The 24,701-nt window shown below is 41.5% G+C and overlaps 1 protein-coding gene across 1 annotated transcript in view; it reads left to right on the plus strand.

Annotated features, from left to right (window-relative positions):
- Positions 1–14,786, plus strand: part of pdzd2 (PDZ domain containing 2) — a 111,394-nt gene extending 96,608 nt beyond the window's left edge. Inside the window, 8 exon segments of the mRNA XM_034118627.1 lie at positions 413–1,314; positions 1,763–1,907; positions 4,416–6,966; positions 8,456–8,573; positions 9,122–9,223; positions 11,596–11,839; positions 13,188–13,322; positions 14,380–14,786. Coding sequence (XP_033974518.1) covers positions 413–1,314; positions 1,763–1,907; positions 4,416–6,966; positions 8,456–8,573; positions 9,122–9,223; positions 11,596–11,839; positions 13,188–13,322; positions 14,380–14,546 — 4,364 coding nt within the window. The 3' untranslated portion in view covers positions 14,547–14,786.
- Positions 14,787–24,701: the final 9,915 nt, after the last annotated feature.

Below are 24,701 nucleotides of genomic sequence, written 5' to 3' on the forward strand. Positions count from 1 at the left end.
TACGAGAGACTGACGAGGAGAGAGATGAGATGATGCACGAGAGAGAGAGAGAGAGAGGGATCCGAGAGGAGAGAGACGGAGAGAGAGAGAGAGGGAGAGGAGGAGAAGCGAGAGAGAGGAGAGAGAGAGAGAGGAGAGAGAGATGAAGAAGAGAGGAGAGATGAGAGAGAGAGAGAGAGAGAGAGAGAGACTTATATTCAGAGGAGTACATTTGAATACTCTCCAGTATAGCAATCTACTGAACATATAGACATAGTGTGTCATAGTCTATATTAGAAATGTGTACAGTACATTGAACTGATACTTTGTGAAACCATGTTGTCTGTTTTTATTTGGAAATGAAACGATTGGTTCATTTCTGTTGATATCATTAGCTGCATCTTATTCTAAGCATTCACCCTCTCTCTAACAGAAGTGGAGAGTGTGTACCCCGCCCCCCCAGAGAAGCCCCCTGCTCCTCTGAACCACCATGTGGAGGGTGTGTGTCAGCCCATCTCTGTCTCCAGCCCCTCCTCAGTGCGAAGCCCACTCCTCCGTCAGCGGCGGGTCATGTGCTTTGAGGATGTGCTCAGTGATGAAGAGGACTCCATCACCACGAGGAGCACCGCGCTCCTCCACAGGAAAACTACATCTGTTCCCTTCAGTGAAGCCGAGGCATCTGACATCTCCAAATGCCATTCAGCAGTTTTGATTGCTGCATCATCGTTGGATATAAATGGAAATAGTGAGGATGATGGGGGTCTGCAGAGGTGTGGAAGCCTTGAGGTGACCACTCCTCTCTGTGGCAGTGTCTCACAGTGTGAGGAAGCTCTCACCAATAAGTCGGAGTGTCCTGGTCCCGAGTCACCCCTCATGCTTATCCGCAAAGCAGGGGGGTCAATCTGTACGCTTAGTAATTTGACCATCAGTAGTGAGAACTACACAAACCCAGACGATGTGCAGCTGGAGTCAAAGCGCTCCCCCAAGCTCGAGCATAAAGCCATCACACGAGTCAAGAGTATGATGAGCATCGAAGCACCCAGCCCGCCCCAGCAGCAGAGGTCTAAAGCTGATGAGCCCCCCCCAGGCATAGCACCCGCCCAGTCCCCTTCCTCTGCCCCACTGGGGGTCAGAAACCCCAAGACTGCTGGTGGGCTGGTCCCCCATCAGCACTGTAAGAAGGGAGATGCCGGCGAGCTGGTGGGTGTTTGTACCATCCACACGGTCAGCCTGAGGAGGAGCGAGGACGAGTCCTTCGGTCTGGACCTGGAGATCATGTCCTCCCCTCTGAAGGTTCTTATTGCTGGGCTGAAGCCTGGGGGGGCCGCGGAGAGGGTACGTCTGAGTGGGTTCATCTTCATACAGGTCCAATTCACTGTATATATAGATCAGAGTGGCAAGCTACATTATAATCCCCTCGAAGCACAGGCAGACACAGTGGCTTCCTCTTAACGGGTTTATTCGGCGTGAAAACATACATAAGCACACAGTACAAGCGACAAAACATATGACAATGTTACACATGCAATAGCATACTTTGAAAAGAGGGAAGTATTATTTTGTCCTTATAAACCTTACCAGCATAAACTTCAACATAAGTTTACGGAGCTATAAAGGGTCCGTGCATCTTGTTGTCTTCATGTTTGCTACTCTCACTCATGAGAGAACAGCACAACCAGACATGAGATTGGATTTTAAAATAAAATTGATTACAATGAAATAATAACCATGTAAAGGCTACTCTTACATACATTCAATCTCTTTTCTTTAATCGTACATCCAGGAATCTACAGGCAAGCTGTGTCCTGGAGATGAGATTGTCACATTTGGAGAGAAACTGGTGCGCTCCTCCACTTACGAGGAACTCTGTGAGCTCATGCACAACCTTCCAGTTACCCTGTCTTTGGAAATTAAGAGACCGGTTTCAGGTAAGAACTTGATTCTGATCTTTTTAAGTAGCAGTGTTCCTGATGTGGGGGAAGTCTATCAAAAATAAGAGTTGAATCTGGCTAAAGTATGCAATGCAGCGTCATGTGGTCTGCTAGTGTACTGGTACATTGTCTCATACAGCTTTCCCAATAAACATGATTTTAGATGAATCATTTGAAACGCTCATCACTCGAAAGTGGAAAGTAATCTCAGGGGCCAAGCCTGCCGCCTCAGTGGAGATTGTGTTGTACTCAGGGATAAGTGAGTGTCGCCAATGGATGGATGACATGAATTTTTATATTTTTGGTCTGCTACATCAACACTCTAAATCATTTGACTCAGAAACCACCAGATGCAGACATTTAAATGTAAGACATATTTTGTATATTCAAGGCACCCCCTGGTTTTAAATTGATTTGTCAGAATACAGTTAGTTATTCTCCCACCTCTGATTTTAAATAATTTTCCTCAATCAGTAATGTCCCGTCACCAGCAGATGGTCCCACTGATAATGGGGAAAAGTTTGCAAGCTAGATAGGTAACTAGCTGCTCAGCTGCAGCATGTTAAACAGCATGTACACACACCTGCAGTATCTCCTCTGCTCAGAGGCTGGAGGGCTCCTTACTCTGCAAAAATGCTAACATCACACTTTCCATCCATGGCTTGTATGCTACATTGCAAGCATGTTTGCTCAGCCTGCCAGCTGCTGTCAATCACACCAGGAATCTGCCACGCCCCTCCCCCTGGTGAAAGGAAAAGGAGCATTTCAAGACCTGAAGTTTTAACAATCTGCTGACCATTTTTTGGGAGTGTAAAAAGGGGATGAGCTAAATTGATTTCCCTTTAAATACATATGTGCAGAGAACATCTTATTATTTTCATCAATGTTGTTTTCCCTGCACCTGCACCTGCATGTGATGTGGTGTATATTTGTATGTATTATATTTGTATTACGCTTCGTTTTTGCAAGCTTTTAGCACCAGAATGCTGCTCAGTTTGCTTTGAATAGAGCGCCATTTCTTTCCCTCGAATGCCGACCTAAGATTTAGGATCAACCCTCCCTCACTTACTCCCCCAAAGCAACCTGCCAGCTCCCGGCTTTCTATCAATGGTGACTATCATATACACAATTTTACCTTTAGGTAACAGTACCATATCTACCCTCTAGTTGAACTCCCTGTATGCTATCTATTTGTAGTTTTATAGTAAAGTAGTGTGAATTTTAATTTAGCTTAGAATAGACATTGCTGTGGAGAGTTGTATCACCATGTCATTACTCTTCGGGGTGCAGATTTAGAATCAAATATTTTTGTAAACATTTTCAACATCCATCAACTAATTCCAGAAGTTTGGGATTCTTGTTGAAGGCTTGTATTTCATTTAATAGAAATCAAATATTTGATAAAAGAAATGTATCAATCCTCTGACAAACTTTTTGAGTCTCTATTTTTGCTAAATGTTTTTCCTTTACTCTCCTGCACTGAAATACTGAAAACGTTGACTTTAATTAAATGTATTATGTCATCAGATTTCACATAACTGTATTAGGTTCAACTTAATATTATTGCTTTCAACTAACTTAATACAGTTATGTGAAATCTGTTGAGATAATAGATTGAATTAAAGCCAGCGTCTCAGTTTGTTCAGTGTAAGCATCTTTCAAAACATGATGTGTTATGTAAGAAAAAGCACCAGAAGAACTACATCCACAGCAATGTCTCTAGTATTCTAAATGTTCTGAACTAATTATTGAATACATTTCTCTCTCCTAACCATAGACATTTACTGCACCATGTGATCTTTGCTGACGTAATATAACACCTCTGATGCAACGTAGTATAGTATGTAGTGACTGTGTTCTATACGTCTTAGCTTGAATACATCGCTAGGTAAGAGAAACATGGTGTGCCAAAGATTTCATCCAACTAGAAATGTCCCGACTGTAAGTTGAATTGTGTTTGTTATTGCTCTGGTTTAGAAATATGAATCTGTATAGAGGTCAGGGCCGGTTTTTGGCATAGGCGACATAGGCGGTCGCCTAGGGTGCCAGATCTGGGGGGGCGCTGCGCTGGTAGCTCTGGGAGGGAAAAAAACATTTGTGACCGTTGGTGCTCATCCTAATTTTCGGCCTAGATGTAACAACATTCATAATTAAGTAAAATCTCGCCTAGGGCATCAAATTGTCCAGAACCGGCCCTGATAGAGGTAAACATGTTTGATAAATGATCTCTCTGTTTTCCTCAGTTTATTTGTTTATCAGCAACATATCTCACCAACCTCATGACCCATGCATTTAGTAGATAGATAGATAGATTTAATTGATATTTCATGATATTTATTTATTCATTTGTGATTGACCTAGTCTGATCATTAGTATACTTTTTTTTTTCTTTTTCGTGTGTGTGCGTTTCCAAAAATGCACCATCCATTTACCATTTCAGAAAAACCTTAACATCGAAACCGTTTACTCACTGTCATTAAGTCCTTACTTTACTTCTGGTCCCAGCTGTAGATCGCCTTTCCAGTTTGATGATGTCATCAGGGAGCAGTGATGGAGGCCCGACTCTGTACCCAGCCAGATGTGTTCAGAGAACATCTGACGAAGGACAAGCATTAAGTGAACATTCAGGGAATTCCAACCACACAGCCCAAACTGACCATGACGTTCAAATACCCATCACCAATATCGATGACATTTTATCAGAAGTGAGCCCCCGCAGTGATACACACAACAAATTCCCTGACATAACATCACCTGATGAGCCTGTATCCTGCTGTTCAGGCCCACAGACAGTCACCCTGTCACAGGAAGCCATCATTCAGCTCCCAACACAGTCTAGCCCCCAGGACTGTTGCATCTTAGAAGCAGGAAGTGGACAAGGTGCCATGCCTCCTGTGGAGACAACACATGAGAACCACATATCTCACCTGGAACCACCTGAGGCTGGTTCTAAGTGTATGTACCCCACAGGAGATGACAGTGATTCGTCCACCACTGACGACAGTGTAATGGTCAGTAAGATGGCCGACAGTAGTGGGAGTCTTCTGGAGCCCTCCTCAGATGAGGAAGAAGTGGAGTTGTTTTCATTCAATGCCCAGCAACCTGCTACTGATGGACTCTGTAATGTAAGCCTGTCACCAAAGGGGTTTTCAACTTCTCAGCATGCCAGCTGTCCAAATACAAACCTGGATCAGACCCTTGATGTGCCGCAGGGCTCTGCTGATGTCTCTCTGACAGACAAAGACAACTCAGGCCAGTCCTCACAGCTCTCTCAGCTGTTAGGGGCCTCCTCTACACAGCCACCATGCCAACCATTCAACAGTACTCCTACAGAGTGCCATATCAGAAGTGCCACTGAACCTTGTGACAAAGTTCAAGCAGGTGTGGCATCCAGTCCTGGGACACTCAGCACTTACAGCAGCCCCCCCCCAGCAGATAACCACAGTGTCATTCAGGGAACCGTCGAACACTTGCATCCAGATGCCTTGCTGACCTCGGTTTTATTTAAACATTTAAATACACAAACACCACATTTACCTTCAATTGAATTGGAGACCTCAGGTTTATGCAGATCAAATAAAACTGTGCCAGCATCAATGACAAACAAAGAAAAGCAGTTTGAGTGTAAAACATACCCTCATGCTATGTCTGTACTTAAGAACACCTCTGGGCTTAAAGGCTTTGATAGTTCAGACCCCCCCGTGTGCAGTAGTAACTTTAAAACTCAAATCAGAGCAAGCACTAGTGCTCCCAAATTGAAAGGCCTTAGTATTAAGAGCAAAATCAAACCACAGGAGGAGCCTCTACAAAAAACTACCAAGAGTGAAAGTCCAGCTCCCTTAAAGCACTCATCAAAATTACAACCAGCAACATCCATATCCAGCTCTTTAAAGACATATACCCAGTCTGATATATACAGCTGCCATGATTTCCCCAAAGTGACAGCTGGGTCTTCAGGTAGCTCACTGCACTCTGAAGAGCTGGCTAAAGAGAAGGACATCCATTCAGGCTCCAAAGCACCCATCCAAACACCCCCCCCTGCCACTCAGAGAACGTTTATTGAAGTTCGACTGTCCCCCATATCTGGTTCATCAGCACCAGTTGTAGCAGACCATGAAACAGTGACCCCAGAAGACTCTCAACGCTCTCCAGGACACAGAGATGCCAGATCAGCAGCCATGCTTCCTCCTGCCAACTCCACAGTAGACAAAACAAGCGGCATGGTCAGTGACACAGTGTTGAATTCACTTTGTTCTACTAAAGAAACATGTAATGGATCAAAACCTGTTGCTATAGGGGAGTTGAGTGAGAGCTTAAAGTCATCCAGACTGTCCATAAAGACGCCAGAGAGGCGAAGTCTCTCCACAGAGGCTGCCATGTCTGCAGACTTCAACCCCTTCTCTGTCCGACATAAGATAAAGTCCTTTGAAAACCTGGCTAACTTTGACAGGCCGGCGGCTAAAAGCACTGACATTCAGTCCTACGCTCTGGCATATAGAGCCTCTCTTAACCAAAGGATTGCTGGTTATATGGGCGTGGTTAATTCTATTGACTGCCGGGCTCGGCAAAGGAGTTTAAGTCCTTACGTGGAGAATCTTATTCCTACCACACCCTTCTCACCTTTTCTTGGTAAATCTCCATCTAATATTACATTAATAAATATTGAGCTTCCATATTCGAGCCGTAACACAGCCTCCCTGTCAGAAGACAGCCCTGAGGCTCGAGTTCAAGATAGGGCTGCTCCACACACTCCTCAGGTTCTGCGCAGGAAACACGGCAAGCTGCCCCGCAGCAGGGTGCGGCAGCTCAGGGCTCTCAGTATGCCCGAACTGGAAAAACTGAGCACAGAGGACTTTACCAGAGGCCATGGTGAAGACGGAGATACACTTGAGCCTGGCAGCTATCCCAATATGCCTACGAAAGCAACCGAGAGCTCTCCACCTGCTGCAACCCTGACAGAAGCAGAGGTGACCGGGGGGAGCAGGACTGATCCGGGATCCCATGAAGAGACCCCTGGAGCAGGCACAGAGACACAGCCGCCCAGCTGGTCCATCAGGTGAGGAGGCCATTATATTCATGGACTGTACACAAAGCACATTGTAGCCATTAGTGTACAAATGAATGTTGACTGTGGTGCCCCCAATGCGCGACGTGTTTTGGACGTAATATGGTCTTTGTTTACATTAGCAAGCATCGCTAACACTCAGAGCTAACCTGTACTGGAGAGAGTATGTGTAAAAAAGCAGGAAATAAAAAAAGGAACTCACCTTGTGGTAAACCGGCAAGAGAAAAAGCGTTTGAGCTCCATACTGTTTCAGAAATAATCCTTGAAGTGGTTTGGAACATGATATGGTGTTTAATCACGGCAGCATTTAGCTGTCTATTTGCAGGCAGAGAAGAGACCTCACTGCTTGCCTTGCCGTGCTCAAAAGGGGGCGGGGCCAGCCGCTACTGACCCAGAATCAGCAGTTCTCTAACAGGGCTGAAACAGAGGGATATGAGGGATGTCTAAAATGCATGATGTGTTTGGTATTTTGAGCAAAACACATCATAGACATGTTTTTTATATATTTTTATATATGTGAGACCCATAATGTATGCCTACAAATAGCATAATAGGAGACCTTTAATGCTATGAGAGGAAGAATCTGAGAATGTATTTATTTATTATGTATTATATATTGTGGTTTTGCAATATAATGTCATATCATGAAATGTTTACATTTTAGGAGAAACGTTGTCATCATAAGTCATATTCTATACATTTTGAAAAAAAACCTTCTTTCTCTGTTATAATCCAATCCAACTTTATTTCTATAGCACATTTAAAAAACAACAGAACAAGGTGCTGTACATGAATAAATATATAACAATAGCATAGGTTATATAAAATATAAGGTTACATCCAACATTGTTTTATTTTCTGAGTTTGTTGAGTTATTTTTAATATATGTTATCATAGATCACTTTACTGATATTAATGGAAGAGAATTAGGACCAAGCATAAGGGAAAATGTGTTTTTTTTATAATCTAGCTCTAGCATAAAGTCATTATTTTAGTTCAAATGCCATGCAGGAAGAAATCACAGTCGTCAAATTTGCATTTTAAGAATAAAGAAATGTCGAAAGCAGAAATGTGATTGTTCTACTGCTTATACTCAAGAGGTTTCGGGGCGTCTTGAGGATGGAGACAAAGAAAAACCTTTTATTTTCATGACTTCTACTCAAATCAAATCAAAGTTTGTTTATTTAGCACAATGTCACAAAACACGTTCGTCTCAGTGGGCTTTACAGATTAGCAAACATGACAGTGTCAAATATGTATTTGTTCTGTTTTATTAAACAGGGAAGTCTTCAACACATTCTAAACATTTTGGACACTTTCTGCCTCCCTAATAAAAACAGGAAGTTGGTTCCAGCGAGAGGGAGCTGAACGCTCTGTCTCCTGATCTAGTTTTGCGGACTCTGGGAACTACTCAATCTTCTAAAATCATGTTTGAAGTCAGAGGCAAGTTGTTTAAATATGAATATGGTTTGGTGTGCAGTTTAAAGGAGCTGTCCTCGTCTCCTGAGCGTCGGTGTAAGCTGCAGAGCCTGCTGCCCCCCCCCCCGCTCAGATCATACGTGTCGGCCCTGCTGCAGGAGGCTGAGGGGCTCCCCCAGGTAACACTACTGCAAACACACATCTGTTTAGCATTCAAAATGTTAATCAAGTAAAAGTACAAGAGCATTAGCATCTCAGAACACTTAGAGTAACAAAAGTAAAAGTAGTCCATGTGCAAATGTTTCAGAATAATATATATGATATGTTTTATAATGATTGATCATGAAAGTGTTCTCAAAGCTGGTAAAGGTGCAGCTAGTTTGAATGACTTTGTATACTGCAGGGTAGCTTGTGAATTTACTCCAGGTGGAACTAAAGTCTGATTTAACACTTGATTATATTTCACATCATTCATCCAGATCTGTAAAGTAACTAAAGGGATTAAATTCATGTAGTGGAGTAAAAGTACACCATTTACCTTTGACTTATAGTGGGGTAGAAGTACAAAGTAGCAAAAAACTGAAATACTCAAGTAAAGTACACGTACCTCAAAATTGTATGTAAGTACAGTACTTAGTTTCTTTACACCACTGTCTGTTTCACATGCAGTAACATCTTACAGGTTCCACATAGTTTAGTCCTGCTCACCGTGTGATTGGCTCTGCAGGTCCATGATAACACTCACCTGGTGGTCCTGAGTAAGGAGGAGGGCTCGGGGCTGGGTTTCAGTATCGCTGGTGGAGTGGACCTGGAGCAGAAGGCCATTACAGTGAGTACAGTGATGAGGAACGCACTGTTCAATATCTATCTGCATATTACCAGAGATGGAAGAAGTACTCAGATCATTTATTTGTATAATGAGTACTCATTCTGCAGAATGGGCCATTGGAGCACCATATATATTCAGTTATTGTATTATAATTATTGCTTTTAACCTGTTAAGCCCTAGAGCCCCCTGTACAGGGGGCAGTAGGGTGTTTTTTCACGAAACTGTGTCTCAGGGCTTCTTATTATTTAAAAACCTATTAATGTGTCATACCCATTTAACGGGAAGAAACTCAGCTAACTGACAATACGAACCATTTTTACCGAAACAAAACACAAGTCTCACAAGAAGCGTCTAAATGAGCCCTGAGCGAAAAAATGCTAACACACTTACCACAGAATTCAAGGTAAAAATACCCTAATTACTTATCGTAACTGCAAAAACAAGATACCAAATTAAAGCTGATATTCCACAGATTCTATAGGTATAAGTATAATCACTGAGCGATCAGAACTCGTGACAGGGGAAGCAAACACAGACGTCACAACACGTGAATTACGGAACATTCACGGGAAATCGTCTCAAATTAGCTGTTATTCTGATCAATAGTCGTGTTCAATGGCATTAAAATGATAAAAACGCCGCTGAAGGTTAATCCATAGGTTAATCCAATGTGTCTGTGTCACTTTGAAAGGATTACTGATAATCCATCATTGCATTTTTATGTAAAAAACGGAGATTTCATATTATTTTTATTTTTATAAATCTCTCTAAAGAGGTCAAATGTCACTTGTTTTGCATCAATCTTGATACAGGGTACTTATTATATGTTGTAGTTTGGATTCCTAAAGCTTTTAGTCTACCATCCCATCATTCAAGGGTGGTTTTCACTATAAGTAATGGGTTTTTTTTTAGGCGGAGGTAAGAATTTACCTTTTTTTACAATGTTCCATCTGAATTTACTCTGACACAGAAACATCTATATTGATTCTGACACTTCTACATCCAACTCACAGATGTAACCTTGCTTTGAGAAGAAAGATTATTAATTTAACCCTTTTAGAAGTGAAGTTATAGTCATTTGTTCTGGGCATGTCATTTTCGAGCCTGAAACCTGAAAAACAGGCTCAGGGCACTTCAATGTTGCACTACTTTAGCTATGATCATATATAATATTGTATTAGTTGACTTTTATTTTGTGTTAATGATCTTATTCTACAAAGTAGTTAGTAGGAGTTAAAGCAGCAACACAGTGAGAATGAGAAACAGACCAGTGCTGACATGTGTGAGTGCAGGTCCAAGTCATTGCTACTAACAGTGCAGATTTGATGTACAGAACTAATGCACAAGCTGTATTTGCACTTTAGTTGTTTTTCTTTCTGTCAGCTATGCTCCGGTCTCTCTTTTATGAAATGTGTTTGTTTAGATCCTCTTAGGTACTGGAAAAATGACAGTAGCAGCTCTTCAGAAAACAGAAGTCATGTATTCCCCCCACAGCGGGGGGGTTGATTACAGCAAAGGGGACAGTGCAGATTGAGACAAAAACTAATATTTAAAGGTAATGAAGTAGCAGCCAGTAATAACAGTAGTGAAACGTATATATTGCTCGGTCCTATTTTACAACAGTGTGGTTAAGGTTTTAATTAGTGCAAAAAGGTAGCAGCCAGTAATAACAATATTACATTATAAAATAGTATATATCCTCCTGGGACCTGAGTAAAAAAAGTGTCGTCCAATTTCCTTTTTTGATAATTTTCTTCCTATCTAGGGATTAAGAAAACCATCTGAAGCTCTTTTCTGACATGAAATAAGTAACATTGATCAAGCTGAATACCTTCAATAAATCAGTTGAAGGTATTTTTCACCACCACCATTATTTGTTCTGGGGAAGTTTTCTCTGAGAGGGAACTCTGCTGCCTGTTTTAAACATGCTGAAGAATGTCTGGACAGGATGTTAAGTTGTGACTGTGTATTTGCTCTCATGCTGTTGTAAAGACTGTTGCTGGATATTCATTCATCACAGTTGGCATGAATGAACACTGAAGATAAAGAGAGGATGTGCAGATCTGGTTATTGCTGTTGTTGTACAATGTTGTTTTCTTTTGGAGTTTCATGGTTTCTTTTTTGCATAAGAGATAATGATTGGGGTGCTACATTAAAAACAACGTCTCTTCTGTGCGTGTTGAACTTCATTCAGATAAGTGTTTCGTCCTGACTTGTGTGCAAAAGGTACCGCGGGACTTATTCAGGCATGAGGCTGTTGAATGGTTGATCAGATTAACAAAAAGGGCTCAGGCGTTAAATAATTAGGAAGTGTAAACAAGGTGAATTGTGGGATGGAGCTGGGATTATATAACACTTACCTTTGTGTGCAGGTTCATCGGGTCTTCACTAAAGGCACAGCGAGCCTCGAAGGCACCATCCAGAGAGGGGACAGCATTTTATCCATTAATGGCATTAGTCTGGGGGGTAAGACCCACGGAGAGACTGTGTCCTGCCTTCATCAAGCCAGACTGTCCATGCAAGCCTTAGTGGTCATTTGGAGAGATGAGGACGGTGAGCTGAGCTCTGACACCCCGGAGCAGTCCACCAGAAACGGGAGCGGGGGGGCCGGAGCAGGTAGGGCTTCATCCAATGGTTACCCTGAAAAAACTGAAATGTGACTTTAATTCAAATGAACAGAGTCCACATAACTGTATTAGGTTAGTTGAAAGCAATAATATTAAGTTTAAATAAGAAATATTAGGTTCAACTCAATATTATTGCTAAGTCAGTGTGTACCATTAGAGGCTTGGTGGTTTGATTCCTGCAGTCAACATATCATGGCCAACAAGGGCGGGATCTCATTATTTCAATAGAATTTACAGTAGTCAGGGTTACTTTCAAAATGTAATCCGTTAAAATAACTGGTTACATGTCAAAAAATGTAGTGGGTAACCTAATCTGAGTATCACAATATAAAAGTAATATAACCTGATTACTTTCTGTTACTTTTGGATTAGCTCAAAATCTAGTGCAATGCAATAAATAACAAAAAAAGAGAAAATAAATAACAATAAGATGTTTTTGTATGTAACAATGTAACCCTAGAAAAGAAGAAACCAAAATATTTCATATCAAAACTGTAGTAACAGTAATAGTATACAAATGCTGTTAGCTTAATACATTCATCAGATGTATAAATGTACTTTAAAATAAAGAAGAATTAAAGGGGACCTATCATGCAAAATGCACTTTTGTACGTCTTGTCTACATGAATATGTGTCCCCGGTGTTCCAGGGAACTCACTAAGTGTCAGAAAACACAACCCTCTCTATTTTCCTCCATACCCAAATCTCTAAAAAAGGGGCTGCAACGGATCTGATAAAAACTGATCCAGATTTGAACACTGTCCTGACGTCAGGACGGTGGCGCTACAGCTATTGGGCCAACTCCACCAATCAGGAGGAGACAGCCACGGCCATTGCCGTTCGAAAGCGCTGGAGACGCTGTAGTACATATGCCAGGCCTGTAGATGGTGCTGTTCTCACAGAATCAGCCCTTGCTAAAACAGATCTAAAAAATGTCAAATTAAGCAAAATGAGGCATGGCTAAAATGCATGATCTGTTTGGTATTTTGAAAAAAAAAAAGTATAAATATGCCTTATATAGGTATGGTCCTACACTATATTATTCAAATATAGCATGATAGGTCCACTTTAAAGTAACCTAAATATAAGCCATAAAGAAAATTCATTCAGTATGTCTGTATCAAATACAGATACCTTTTCTTTGTATCCTGATTACATAATCTCTTTACATGTAATCTGTTACTCCCCAAGCCTGGCTATAATAAGGGAAAGTATTTGATACCCCTCAACAACAAGGCGTCTGCCACTGTTTCCATGTCAGCTGTCATCAAGTGGAAAGCAAGGAACTTCTAATCAACTGTTTGTCTTTTGTAATGTGCTTGTTGAACACTCCTCAGTGGTGGATGTGGGTCCAGGCGGGGCTTTAACGGTGGAGCTTCACAAGACCTCCGCTGGCCTGGGCTTCAGTCTGGAGGGGGGGAAGTCCTCCAGTCAGGGAGACAGGCCTCTGCTGGTCAAACGCGTCTTTAAAGGTGACCTTTTTTACTACAAGTCTCCACATCTCAGACACAGTAATGGATCAAAAGCTTTAACTTAGAGATATCACCATGAAACCTCCCCACCATGAGGGCTCAGAGGCCTTTTCTTATTGGATCTAAGCTAATCTGTATACATTTTCAGTTCATACATTTGCATAAAGTCAGGGTCAAAATGTGTGTTTTTTTGCTGACATACTGTATAGGACTCAAGGGCTGTTAGTGGGGGGATTCAGATGTCTCTTTGTATCAGCACATACATCATATGTTGTAAGTAACGAGCTTCAGAATAAAGAAAGGGATTAAACAGGACAGCTTGCTGTGTAAGTGCTATAGGCATTTCTGCTGAGAGAGTCGTCAACACTATTTTGGAGAAAATGCCTTTAAAGATATGGATTGTGAAAATGTTGTACAGACTACAGGTGAATAGGGTAAAAGTTGTAACTAATATATATCACCAGGAAACTTCCTCAGTTCATTACTGACATTAAAACTATAATTGTTATTAGAAGTGTTCTGAAATGTTTAAATATGGAAATAAGGCATTCACTTTTAGTGAATTGTGGACAAATTGACACAAAATTAGTTAAATACAACCCTTAATGTGTATTTTTGAAGTTTTCTTAGTACTAGTCTGAAAGAAGACATGTTATGGAACCATAATAGCCCCAACGCTCCAAACTAAGCAGTGCATGAAAAAACATGTTTTGGCCTGAAGTGTTTCACCTTGAAGCTAATCATTCATCTTGAAACTATTGAAGTGTTTAGAGCTGTGTGTTCCTGTTCACAGTGGACTGTAGCATGCCTGTAGTCCTATTAATGAAAACATGATCTGTGAATATATTATATAACAGGGTCATGGTGTGGTACTGGTAAAATGATTTGTTAATTATTTTAGGGGATTCATTACCACCCAGACTCTCAGCTGTACACAACTAACATAAATATAAAAACTTTGAGACGAGGGAACCGGAATATAACATGCTAATTTATTTCTTTAGCGAGCTGACTCAGACGCTCTATCTTTACCTTGATTTGCTGTCCTCTCCACCAGGAGGCGCTGCAGAGCTGTCCGGAGTGATCCAGGTCGGAGATGAAGTGGTGTCCATCAACGGCTGCTCTCTGGAGGGCCTTATGCACCACGATGCCTGGAGAATCATCAAAGCCACTGAAGAGGGGCCCAACCTCCTCCTCTTCCGCAGGCCCAGCACCAGACCATAATGAACGGGGAAAAGAAAGCACTGTGAAGCAGCCCTCTGAAACACAAGCAGGACATGTGAGACATGTCCTGATGGACTTCATTGACATTTTGTGTTCTGTCTTGTTATTTGTGTTTGTGCTTAGAAGTAGGTCAAATTGCTGAATTATGAATTTTTCAGATGAAGTGCAGGTTGTTTACAATAGATTTACTTTGAAGCACTAAAGAAAACTGTTTTTAAATAAAGTCTGTTTGTGAAAACATCTGTGGCTGGTTGTGTTCAAACCATTCATGCTAAAATGTGAGATAACTATTACTAATAACAAGTGAGAAGGGCAGTAGATCAGCAAATTATTAGGTTGACCTTCAAAACTCTCAGATTCAGAAATGTAACTTATTACAATTCCTTAGCAGCATTTCAAACCTTTCACTCTGTTGTCCACTTAAAAACGATAATTTAAAGGCTTTAAAGTTGAGCATTTTTCGTCAAACTAGTTCTAAGACATCTTGGTTTAAGTATCCAATCTTTTATTTTCAGTTTTGTCATATATGTCAGTTTTATATACTGTCCTGTATTTGGACCAGTGAGACCACCACAGCTTCACCGAAAGTTCCTTTTTGATTCAATATTTAAGAAAGTTATGAAGCAGTCATTCTATGCAGAGTCATTTGTTGGTATAATTAAATTCACACCCTGGGCCAAGACGCTGGATACCACATGTGTTTGCTGATTACTGGGAACTCTTTAACCTAAAAGTACATTTCAGTTCTCCTGAATTTGGCCAATGCTGGTTGGCTACTTCACGCCTGTGTGCACACTGTCTACCATCAGACTTAAACCCAGGAATCGACTGGATCCAGATCCAAATGTAACAATTAAGGGCCTTGTCCTTTGATTTAATGCATTTATAACATGACCATTTCCCTAAATATCCTACTGTTATTCAAGTTTAACATTTCGTTTTTTCTGTTTCTTGATTAAAGATGTTGTTGCTCAAAATATAACTATACATAATTATATTCAATTGAAATGGAAATAACTCATGGTATTTAAATTAATGAATTAATGTATTTATAATACCTTAATGATTTTCGGACATCATCAGACACCAATGTAAATAAAGGTAGTGGCTCATGTTTCACTCTCCAAACACTGTGATACACACGATCCAGCCTTTTGAACTTACAGTTTAGTTATAACGGATGTGTTAGGTTACAGGTTGGGTTCATGCCTGTCAGCTGATGTTATGTGGTTTGTTTCCAATATCAGGGTATCTGGCAGTGTGCAAACCCTTATTTTATCAACCTGATTCTAAACCTTCCTTGAATTCAATATCATATATTATACAAATCCCACCAAGCATATGTTAAAAATGGTTCCAATGACTGTGTCCAAATGACCACCAGGTGTCGGTAAACGCACACCGACTTTCAGTGTTTCTGTTCCTGCTATGGTACTGTGACTTCCTATGTGAATCGTACCGTTTTTGCAAGTGATAACATGCTCAAAAAAAAACTGCGCAGGAAAATAAGTAAATCTACATCAAAAGCTGGACAACAGATAAAACAGCAAACAGGAAGTGAACACCAAAAAGGACAGGATATGGGCTTAGGTGAAAAATGGAGGTACTTGTACTTTACTTGAGTATTTTCACATCATGCTTCTTTATACTTTTACTCCACCACATTTTGTCGGCAAATGTTGTACTTTTTACTCATTTATTTGACAGATTTAGTTACCAGTTACTTTGCAGGTTTAGATTATAACACAAAATATGAATTTACTTACACACTATTATATTTCATTATAGGTTAAACTAGCCGGTGTGTGTATAAGATAATTCAAATGCACCCCACTCTTACCAAGTGCACATTGAAGTTATGAACACATTCATACATGAATAATTATTATATCACGATAATATAAACTATATGGTGCTTATTTGTGCCATTCCGCATGATGAGAACTTTTACTTTTGGTACTAAAAGTATATTTCGATTCTTATATTTTTGTACTTTTACTTAAGTACAATTTTGAATGCAGGACTGTTACTTGTGAGTATTTTTACGCTGTAGCATTGCTACTTTTACCTAAAATAAATCATCTCAGTGTATCTTCCACATTATCCCTACTGGTACCAGGCTTTCCATCAGATATTACAACCTGGCTACAAGGATTATCTTCCATTCAGACACAGGAGCATTGGTGTGGAATAATTGAGGACCCTCACTGATGTCAGGGATCAGGTCAGCTGTAGCTGTTCACCCCGTATGTGTGGGGTGGGATTGAGGATTAGGAATCTGCACAGACCGGTCAAGGTCTTTGACAGCAAACTGTGAAAAGAATGTCTTTAAGGGCCTGTCAATTTACTAATGGCCATCTGTGTACAGTGCAAACTAAATATGGTGTAGTCATTATACCCTCAAATAAAAGGAAACAGTGTTTGGGTCCAGGAAAACAAGACACTTTGCACAGAGGATTAATAAACACACAAACAGAGCCTGCAGGTATTGTGCAGCAGAACGATGTCTGAGACCCTGGAAAATTCTCCAGCAATGACCCGCCTGAGTTCCCTCAGACAGAGCTGAAAGATGTCATTACATGACAAGGTGTTGAGTTCAGTTAATGACCATAATTGCGGAATATCTCCAAGTTGTGCTCATTGGTGTAAAATAGACATTTTAGATAAAGATAGCCCATAATTCACATGGAGTATAATGCATTAACTTTTCATTTAATGATTTAATGATTTTAAGTGTAATGAGAGCTGTGGAAAACATTAGCATGTACGTCAGCAAATTCCACTCCACTTGCCAGCAAACAGAATGTGTCTTCTGAGAGGCTCGGTGAGTCATTAGTGACAAATGCTAATGAGCCAAGATAAGTGCAGAGGACATGTTCTCATGTAGGACTGCTCAGGAGGCAGAGAGGCAACGTCTGCCATAAAGAATACTGCTGGTGCAAGACCTTCATAGAGACCATTAGTCAGTGGTGTAAAGTAACTAAGTACATGTACTCTACTACTGTGCTTAAGTACAATTTTTGAGGGACTTGTACTTTACTTGGGTATCTAAATGTTTTGCTACTTCTACTCCTCTACAACTCAGAGGTAAATGGTGTACTTTTACTCCACAACCTTTATTTAATACCTTTAGTTACTTCACAGATCTGGATGAATGATGTGAAATATGATCAAGTGTTAAATCAGACTTTAGTTCCACCTGGAGTAAATTCACAAGCTACCCTGCAGTATACAAAGTCATTCAAACTACAGTAGCTGCACCTTTACCAGCTTTGAGAACACTTTAATGATCAATCATTATAAAATATATCATATATATTATTCTGAAATGGACCAATCTGCACAATGACTACTTTTACTTTTGATACTCTTTAACAGCCAGTGCCACCATTTGGTAGAGCACATTTTGTGTCTTGATATCTTGTTGAAAAAAGAAAAAAAAAAAAAAGTCAAAAAAGTTTAACTCCATCTGCCGTAACCTTCGTCCCCTCTCCCCCTCTACCTTTACCTCATCGGTGCTCTCAGCCCTCCCTTCCTCTGACTCGTTCCAACTCCTGCCTCCAAACTCTGCTGCAGAAACTCTCCTCTCGACTCTTTCATCCTCTCTGGACTCTCTCTGTCCTCTCACATCTCGGCAGCCTCGTCAGTCCCCTCCTGCTCCCTGGCTAAATGACGCACTGCGTGCTAATAGAACCATCCTTCGGGCAGCTGAGCGGAAACGGTGGAAATCCAAACACCCTGACGACCTCCTAACCTATCAGGCTCTCCTCTCCTCTTTCTCTTCTTCGATCTCTCAGGCAAAAAGCACTTTCTTTCAAGATAAGATCCATTCTTCATATTCCAATCCCCAAAAACTATTTTCTATCTTCTCCACCTTCCTGGACCCCCCCAGAGCCCCTTCCCCCTCCTCCCTTCTTCCAAGCGACTTTGTTAACTACTTTGAAAAAAAGGTTGATGATATTCGCTCTTCTTTTTCCGACTCACCTTTACTCACCGCTGGGTCACCAGACCCACCTTTACTCACCGCTGGGTCACCAGACCCACCCTTCACCCACACACTAACCTCTTTTTCCCCTCTCTCTCCAAGTGAGGTTCTTACCCTCATTACCTCTGCCCGTCCTACCACCTGTCCTCTGGACCCTATCCCCTCAAACCTCCTTCAGACTATCGCTCCTGATATTCTACCGTTTCTCACCCATTTCATCAACACTTCTCTAACTTCTGGTCACTTTCCAAACAGTCTCAAGGAGGCAAGAGTAAACCCTCTCCTAAAGAAACCCACTCTCAACCCGTCCGATGTTATAAACTACAGGCCTGTCTCTCTCCTCCCGTTCCTGTCTAAAACACTTAAACGCGCTGTCTTTAAACAACTCTCCTGTTATCTCCATCAGAACAACCTTCTTGATCCGCACCAGTCTGGTTTCAAGGCAGGTCACTCAACAGAAACTGCTCTCCTCGCTGTCTCTGAGGAACTGCACACGGCTAAAGCAGCCTCCCTCTCCTCTGTCATCATCCTGTTGGACCTGTCTGCTGCATTTGACACGGTGAACCATCAGATCCTCCTTCACACTCTCCAAGAACTTGGAGTTTCAGGCTCTGCACTTTCCCTCCTCACCTCATACCTCAAAGACCGCATCTACAGGGTAACTTGGAGAGGGTCCGAGTCCGCCCCTTGTCAATTAACTACAGGGGTCCCTCAGGGCTCTGTCCTTGGTCCCCTCCTCTTCTCTCTGTACACAAACTCGCTCGGATCGGTCATTAGCCCGCATGGTTTTTCATACCATTGCTACGCTGACGACACCCAATTAATTCTGTCTTTTCCCCGCCCAGAGACCCAGGTCGTCGCACGCATCTCTGCTTGTCTAGCAGACATCTCTCAGTGGATATCTGCTCACCACTTCAAGCTCAACCTTGACAAGACTTAACTGCTTTTTCTTCCGGGAAAAAAGTGTCCCACTCTTGACCTAACAATCAACATCGGCCCCTTTGTTGTTTCCCCGACTCAGACTGCAAGGAATCTGGGTGTGACCCTAGATAACAAACTGTCCTTCACTGCAAACATCGCTGCTACAACCCGCTGCTGCAGATACACTCTTTACAACATCAGGAGGATACGTCCCCTCCTGACCCAGAAAGCGATGCAACTTCTGGTCCAGGCTCTCGTCATCTCACGCCTAGACTACTGCAACTCCCTCCTGGCTGGTCTACCTGCATGTGCCATCCGACCTCTGCAGCTCATCCAGAATGCAGCGGCTCGTCTGGTCTTCAACCTTCCTAAATTCTCCCACACCACACCGCTCCTCCGCTCCCTTCACTGGCTTCCAGTAACTGCTAGAATCCACTTCAAGACACTGGTACTTGCGTACCATGCTGTGAATGGATCTGGTCCTCCCTACATCCAGGACATGGTTAAACCATACACCCCAGCACGTGCACTCCGCTCGGCATCAGCCAAACGGCTCGCTGCACCCACACTGCGAGGGGGACCCAAGTTCCTTTTAAATTGGCATTTTATGGCAAACTAGCAATATGACTTTTTCAGAGTTTCAGATATGTTTTCCAATAAAATATGGTAAATAAATGGCTAGATTCATGGTAATATTACTAAATCTAGTACTGCCTTATGAGTCTCAGAGTGCAAGAGTGATAATAATTTATATAGCACCTTTCATGCATGGCATACAGCCCAAAGTTGCACACAGATGAGCAAGTTAGGCCAACACACGATATAGATATTTGCTGTTAGGCCAGTGGTTTCTTGGTAGGCCAATTCAGAATATACAGTAAGATGAGCAAGTCTTTTTTTTATTATGAAAAACACTTAACATTACTTTTTTCCATTTTTCTTTTTTTTTACAATTATAATTTATTATCTTTTATGAATATATCTGGTTGTATATATTGCTCATTTTCCATAAAAGAAAAAAATGTATTTGAGTTTGTGTTTTATTTGAGTTTGATGCATACAAATACTGTACTGTATATGATGATTGTTGAAAATGCACTTTTACCATAAAAGGCCAGCTCGACCAGTTGGTAGAGGCTCATAAAAACAAAACTGTGTGGTCAGTCAAACATTTTTTTAATTTATTATTATATTATTATTATTATTTGTGTCCCATTTGATAAAAAAATGCAAACAAATAATTTTTCCATAGCTTTTTTTTTGGTCTGGTAGTTAAAGGGTTAAGTATATTTTGATGCTAATACTTTACTTTTAGGAGCAAGTGTCTTGCCCGGGGAGGTTTTGACATGTGGACAGCAGAGCCCCCCTGATTTGCAGATCATGTGATATATTACAAGGACCAACATTATAAAGCCTCAATTTTTGCATTTCAACTGTCGCCATCTTGTATTTTACAGCAAGAACTAAACAGTAAGTAAGCAAGTAAGTAAACATGTTTGGAGTAGTGAAGTCGGTGGGGTTATGTTATCACAGTGAACCTCATTTCTAAGCTTGGTTTGCAAGGAGCATCTGTAATTCACATAGACGTGGTATTAGTTGGGATGCTAATATTGACTAGCGAAGCAAATCTAATCAATGGAAAAATGGAGAGCAGGCTCCAGAGCGGGGGTTCTGAGAGTGTGGCCTCTTTTCAGACAAAGATTGACATTCGATCCCGTAAACACACACAAAAGTTTAGCCAGCCTTCACACTTCACCAAAAACGATTACTGTATAACTGTATGACTCTGGTGGGAGACGCAGAAATTCCCACTTCATCGCTGAACTGTCTCTTTACCAAATCACACATCTATGGCTATATGATTGAGTAATGATGGGGGATCCATCCCAGCGGTGGTTATAACGGACTCAAATCCATGAAGCTTCACCAACATGTTATGCACAGAAAGATAATTGAATTAAATGTGATGTTAAACTGTGTGTGGACTGGGAATTTGTATGTGTAATAATTAACTCACTCAAGCTATTACAGAGTCTATTTTTATAGTTGTTTTGTGTGGACAAAAATGTAACAGTGCTCATGTTAAATACCATATTTAGCTTTTTCCCAAAGGAGGTATTTCTTTGTTTTTCCGCTTAAAGTACTTGAAATGTTAAAAAATGAATCTCTTGCAAAACAGTTGAAACCACATAGACATTTTAAAAGATTATAGAAAAAATGATGGGTTCCATCAACCATCATATAGTAGATGTTATTGTTAGCTGTGGTTGAACATGACTGACCCGGATTCATAAAACCTACCTCAGTGGTGTAAAGTAACTAAGTACAATTGTATATTGTTATTAGGGGAGAGCTGGTAGTTAAACACATGTTGTCATGGTCACAGGTACAGATCAGAACCCAATAGCACGACTCAGATAAAACCAGTTTTTAGCAATGTTCAGTTTATTCAGGTCTGGGACAGGCAGGGTCAGAACCAGGAAATCCGTCAGATAGGCAACAAAAACCAGACAGGGGGCAGGCAGGAACTCGAGATCCGAATATAGGCAGGCAGGGGTCAAAACCGGGCAGGACAAGATAGGATAGAGAGTAACAAATACTGGAGAGCTTGGCAGAAAAGACAAGACAATCTGGCAAAGGACAAGAGATAGTGAGGTGGTATAAGTACTGTGGAGTAATGAGGGAATGAGTAACAGGTGAGGGGAAGGACTGGGGAGGCCAGGTGAGGGAAGTGAGCTGATTACAAGAGCCTGGAGAAAGGCGGGATCTGAAATGACAGGAGAGTTAAAGGGCCCATGTCATGCTTTTCCGGTTATTACCCGTCCCCTTGTGTGTTATGAAGGTTTTTATGCATGTAAACGGTGTGCAGAGTCAAAACCCTCAAAGTACACCCTGTAGCGAGTAAAACTCTAACACAGAAAATACCTCCCCAAAACGCCTCGTTGGAGATACGTCACTGCCCATTTGATTATTCCGGGTACCGCATGATGTCATGCGGTACCCGGAACAAAATGGACCAATCCGGAAGAGCTATGGCCACACCCAGCGGCACTGGCCGCACCCTCTGCCAGCCTAACATTTACTGTTGGAAGCTCTGGTTCAGTTCACAATCGATCCAGTCATGCCACTGCCAAGGACCTGTTTCCTGAAATGTGAGGAGAAATCTGAGCTGTTTGTCCTACCGACGGAAGAACTACGACGAAGTCAGTGGTTGAAATTTCTTTTTAACACTGTTCCTTCAGAGGTTCGAAGAACGTTACTGTGTGCGTGGGCGGCATTTCACAGACGAAAGCTTCCAAAACATTGCCCAGTTTGAGGCCGGATATGCACAGCATTTGAAACTGAAGGACGATGCTATTCCTAGTTTGTTTGGACTGTTTGGAGCAGGGGAAGATTCGGGTACACAACCTGTAAGTTTGCATTGTTATTTGTGTATTTATCAAACAAGGTATCTACCACGACTGTTTAAATGTGTAAACGTGTTTCGGACTGCTAAGCCAGTGCTAACTGTGCTAACTAAGTTGCTAGCGTTTCCATATCAACTCTAATATCAGCAGATGGCCTTACATACATGTATCTCATAGCAGGAGAATGTCTGCATTCACACACAAAATACTCATAGACAGTATACTCCAGGTGATTTACCGTACGGTCAGTCGCGAAACGTAATTACATTATAGCTGGCGTTCCAAGCGTGTATGCTACCGAGCTAAACAACAAGGCTACCAATGGAGCTAGACATGGGTTTGCTCGGGAAAACACTTGACACAGTGCTTACTGGGCTAACGACGTTGCTAGCGTTTAAATATATCAACTACAATGTCAGCAGATGGCCTTACATGTTTGTCATGGCAGGAGAATGTCTGCATTCACACACGGAATACTCATACAGTATACTCCGGGTACATTACAGTTGGCTAGCTAACGAGGCTAGCTATACATGCTAGCGGAAAACATCGTATTCATGCCAGTTACAATGAATGACCGAACTTAGCAGACTACCCGTATAAGATTGCAATTATAAACACGTTATTGCTAGCCTAATATGAACCACTAGCTTTTGTTCATAGTAGTTTTATTACACTACATTATAGTTGCCGTAACTCCGAGCTACCGTTCATATCGTGTTTGCTACCAAGGTAAACAAGAAAGCTAGGTTAGCATATTATTCATGCCAGTTACAATGAATGACCGAAAGTAGCAGACTACCCGTATAAGATTGCAATTATAAACACGTTATTGCTAGCCTAATATGAACCACTAGCTTTTGTTCATAGTAGTTTTATTACTCTACATTATAGTTGCCGTAACTCCGAGCTACCGTTCATATCGTGTTTGCTACCAAGGTAAACAAGAAAGCTAGGTTAGCATATTATTCATGCCAGTTACAATGAATGACCGAAAGTAGCAGACTACCCGTATAAGATTGCAATTATAAACACGTTATTGCTAGCCTAATATGAACCACTAGCTTTTGTTCATAGTAGTTTTATTACTCTACATTATAGTTGCCGTAACTCCGAGCTACCGTTCATATCGTGTTTGCTACCAAGGTAAACAAGAAAGCTAGGTTAGCATATTAGCTGGCAAGCTTACTGTGTTGATTAGATAGATGGATTAGATAGATCCACACTCCTACCACAACTACTACTAACGAATCTAAAACAACTAAGTTTCTCTAATATTTTGTGATTTGCATTTGATTTCGTCCAGCCAGATCAGGAAACTCCTGGCGTATCTGGCGGACAACACACACGGGATGACCCACTCTGATGCCTCGTCCTAAAAAGCCCCGGCAGCCGCTTACAAAGCGGCGATAGGCAAGATGCCGAAAACGCCTATAAGGGGAAGAATGGATGATATACAGCAGTGGTTCTCAACTGGTGGGTCGCGACCCAATAGCAGTGAATACTGCTGAATACACATACTTTACAGAGATGCTGTATGCGAAACCAATGTGAGTTTGGAAAATTGCACAGTATAAATCTATTTTAGTATACCTCAACAATGGAATTATGATCAGTGGAAATGGCCATGACATGGGCCCTTTAACATGAGCCAAACCAAACAAACAACAATAAATGTGTCTAACTTGTGACACATGTACCAGTCTGTTACAAGCACCCACTACGGCACGTAACAAGTCTGTTGTACATGTACTGTACTCAGGGCCGTCCCTCCCTACAGGAAGATCACGCAGACTGCGTGGGGCCTCACCTCAAGGAGGGGGCCTCATCTTGCGGAGGGAG

Source organism: Trematomus bernacchii, unplaced genomic scaffold (genome assembly GCF_902827165.1).
Source record: "Trematomus bernacchii unplaced genomic scaffold, fTreBer1.1, whole genome shotgun sequence".
Lineage (NCBI taxonomy): Eukaryota > Metazoa > Chordata > Actinopteri > Perciformes > Nototheniidae > Trematomus > Trematomus bernacchii.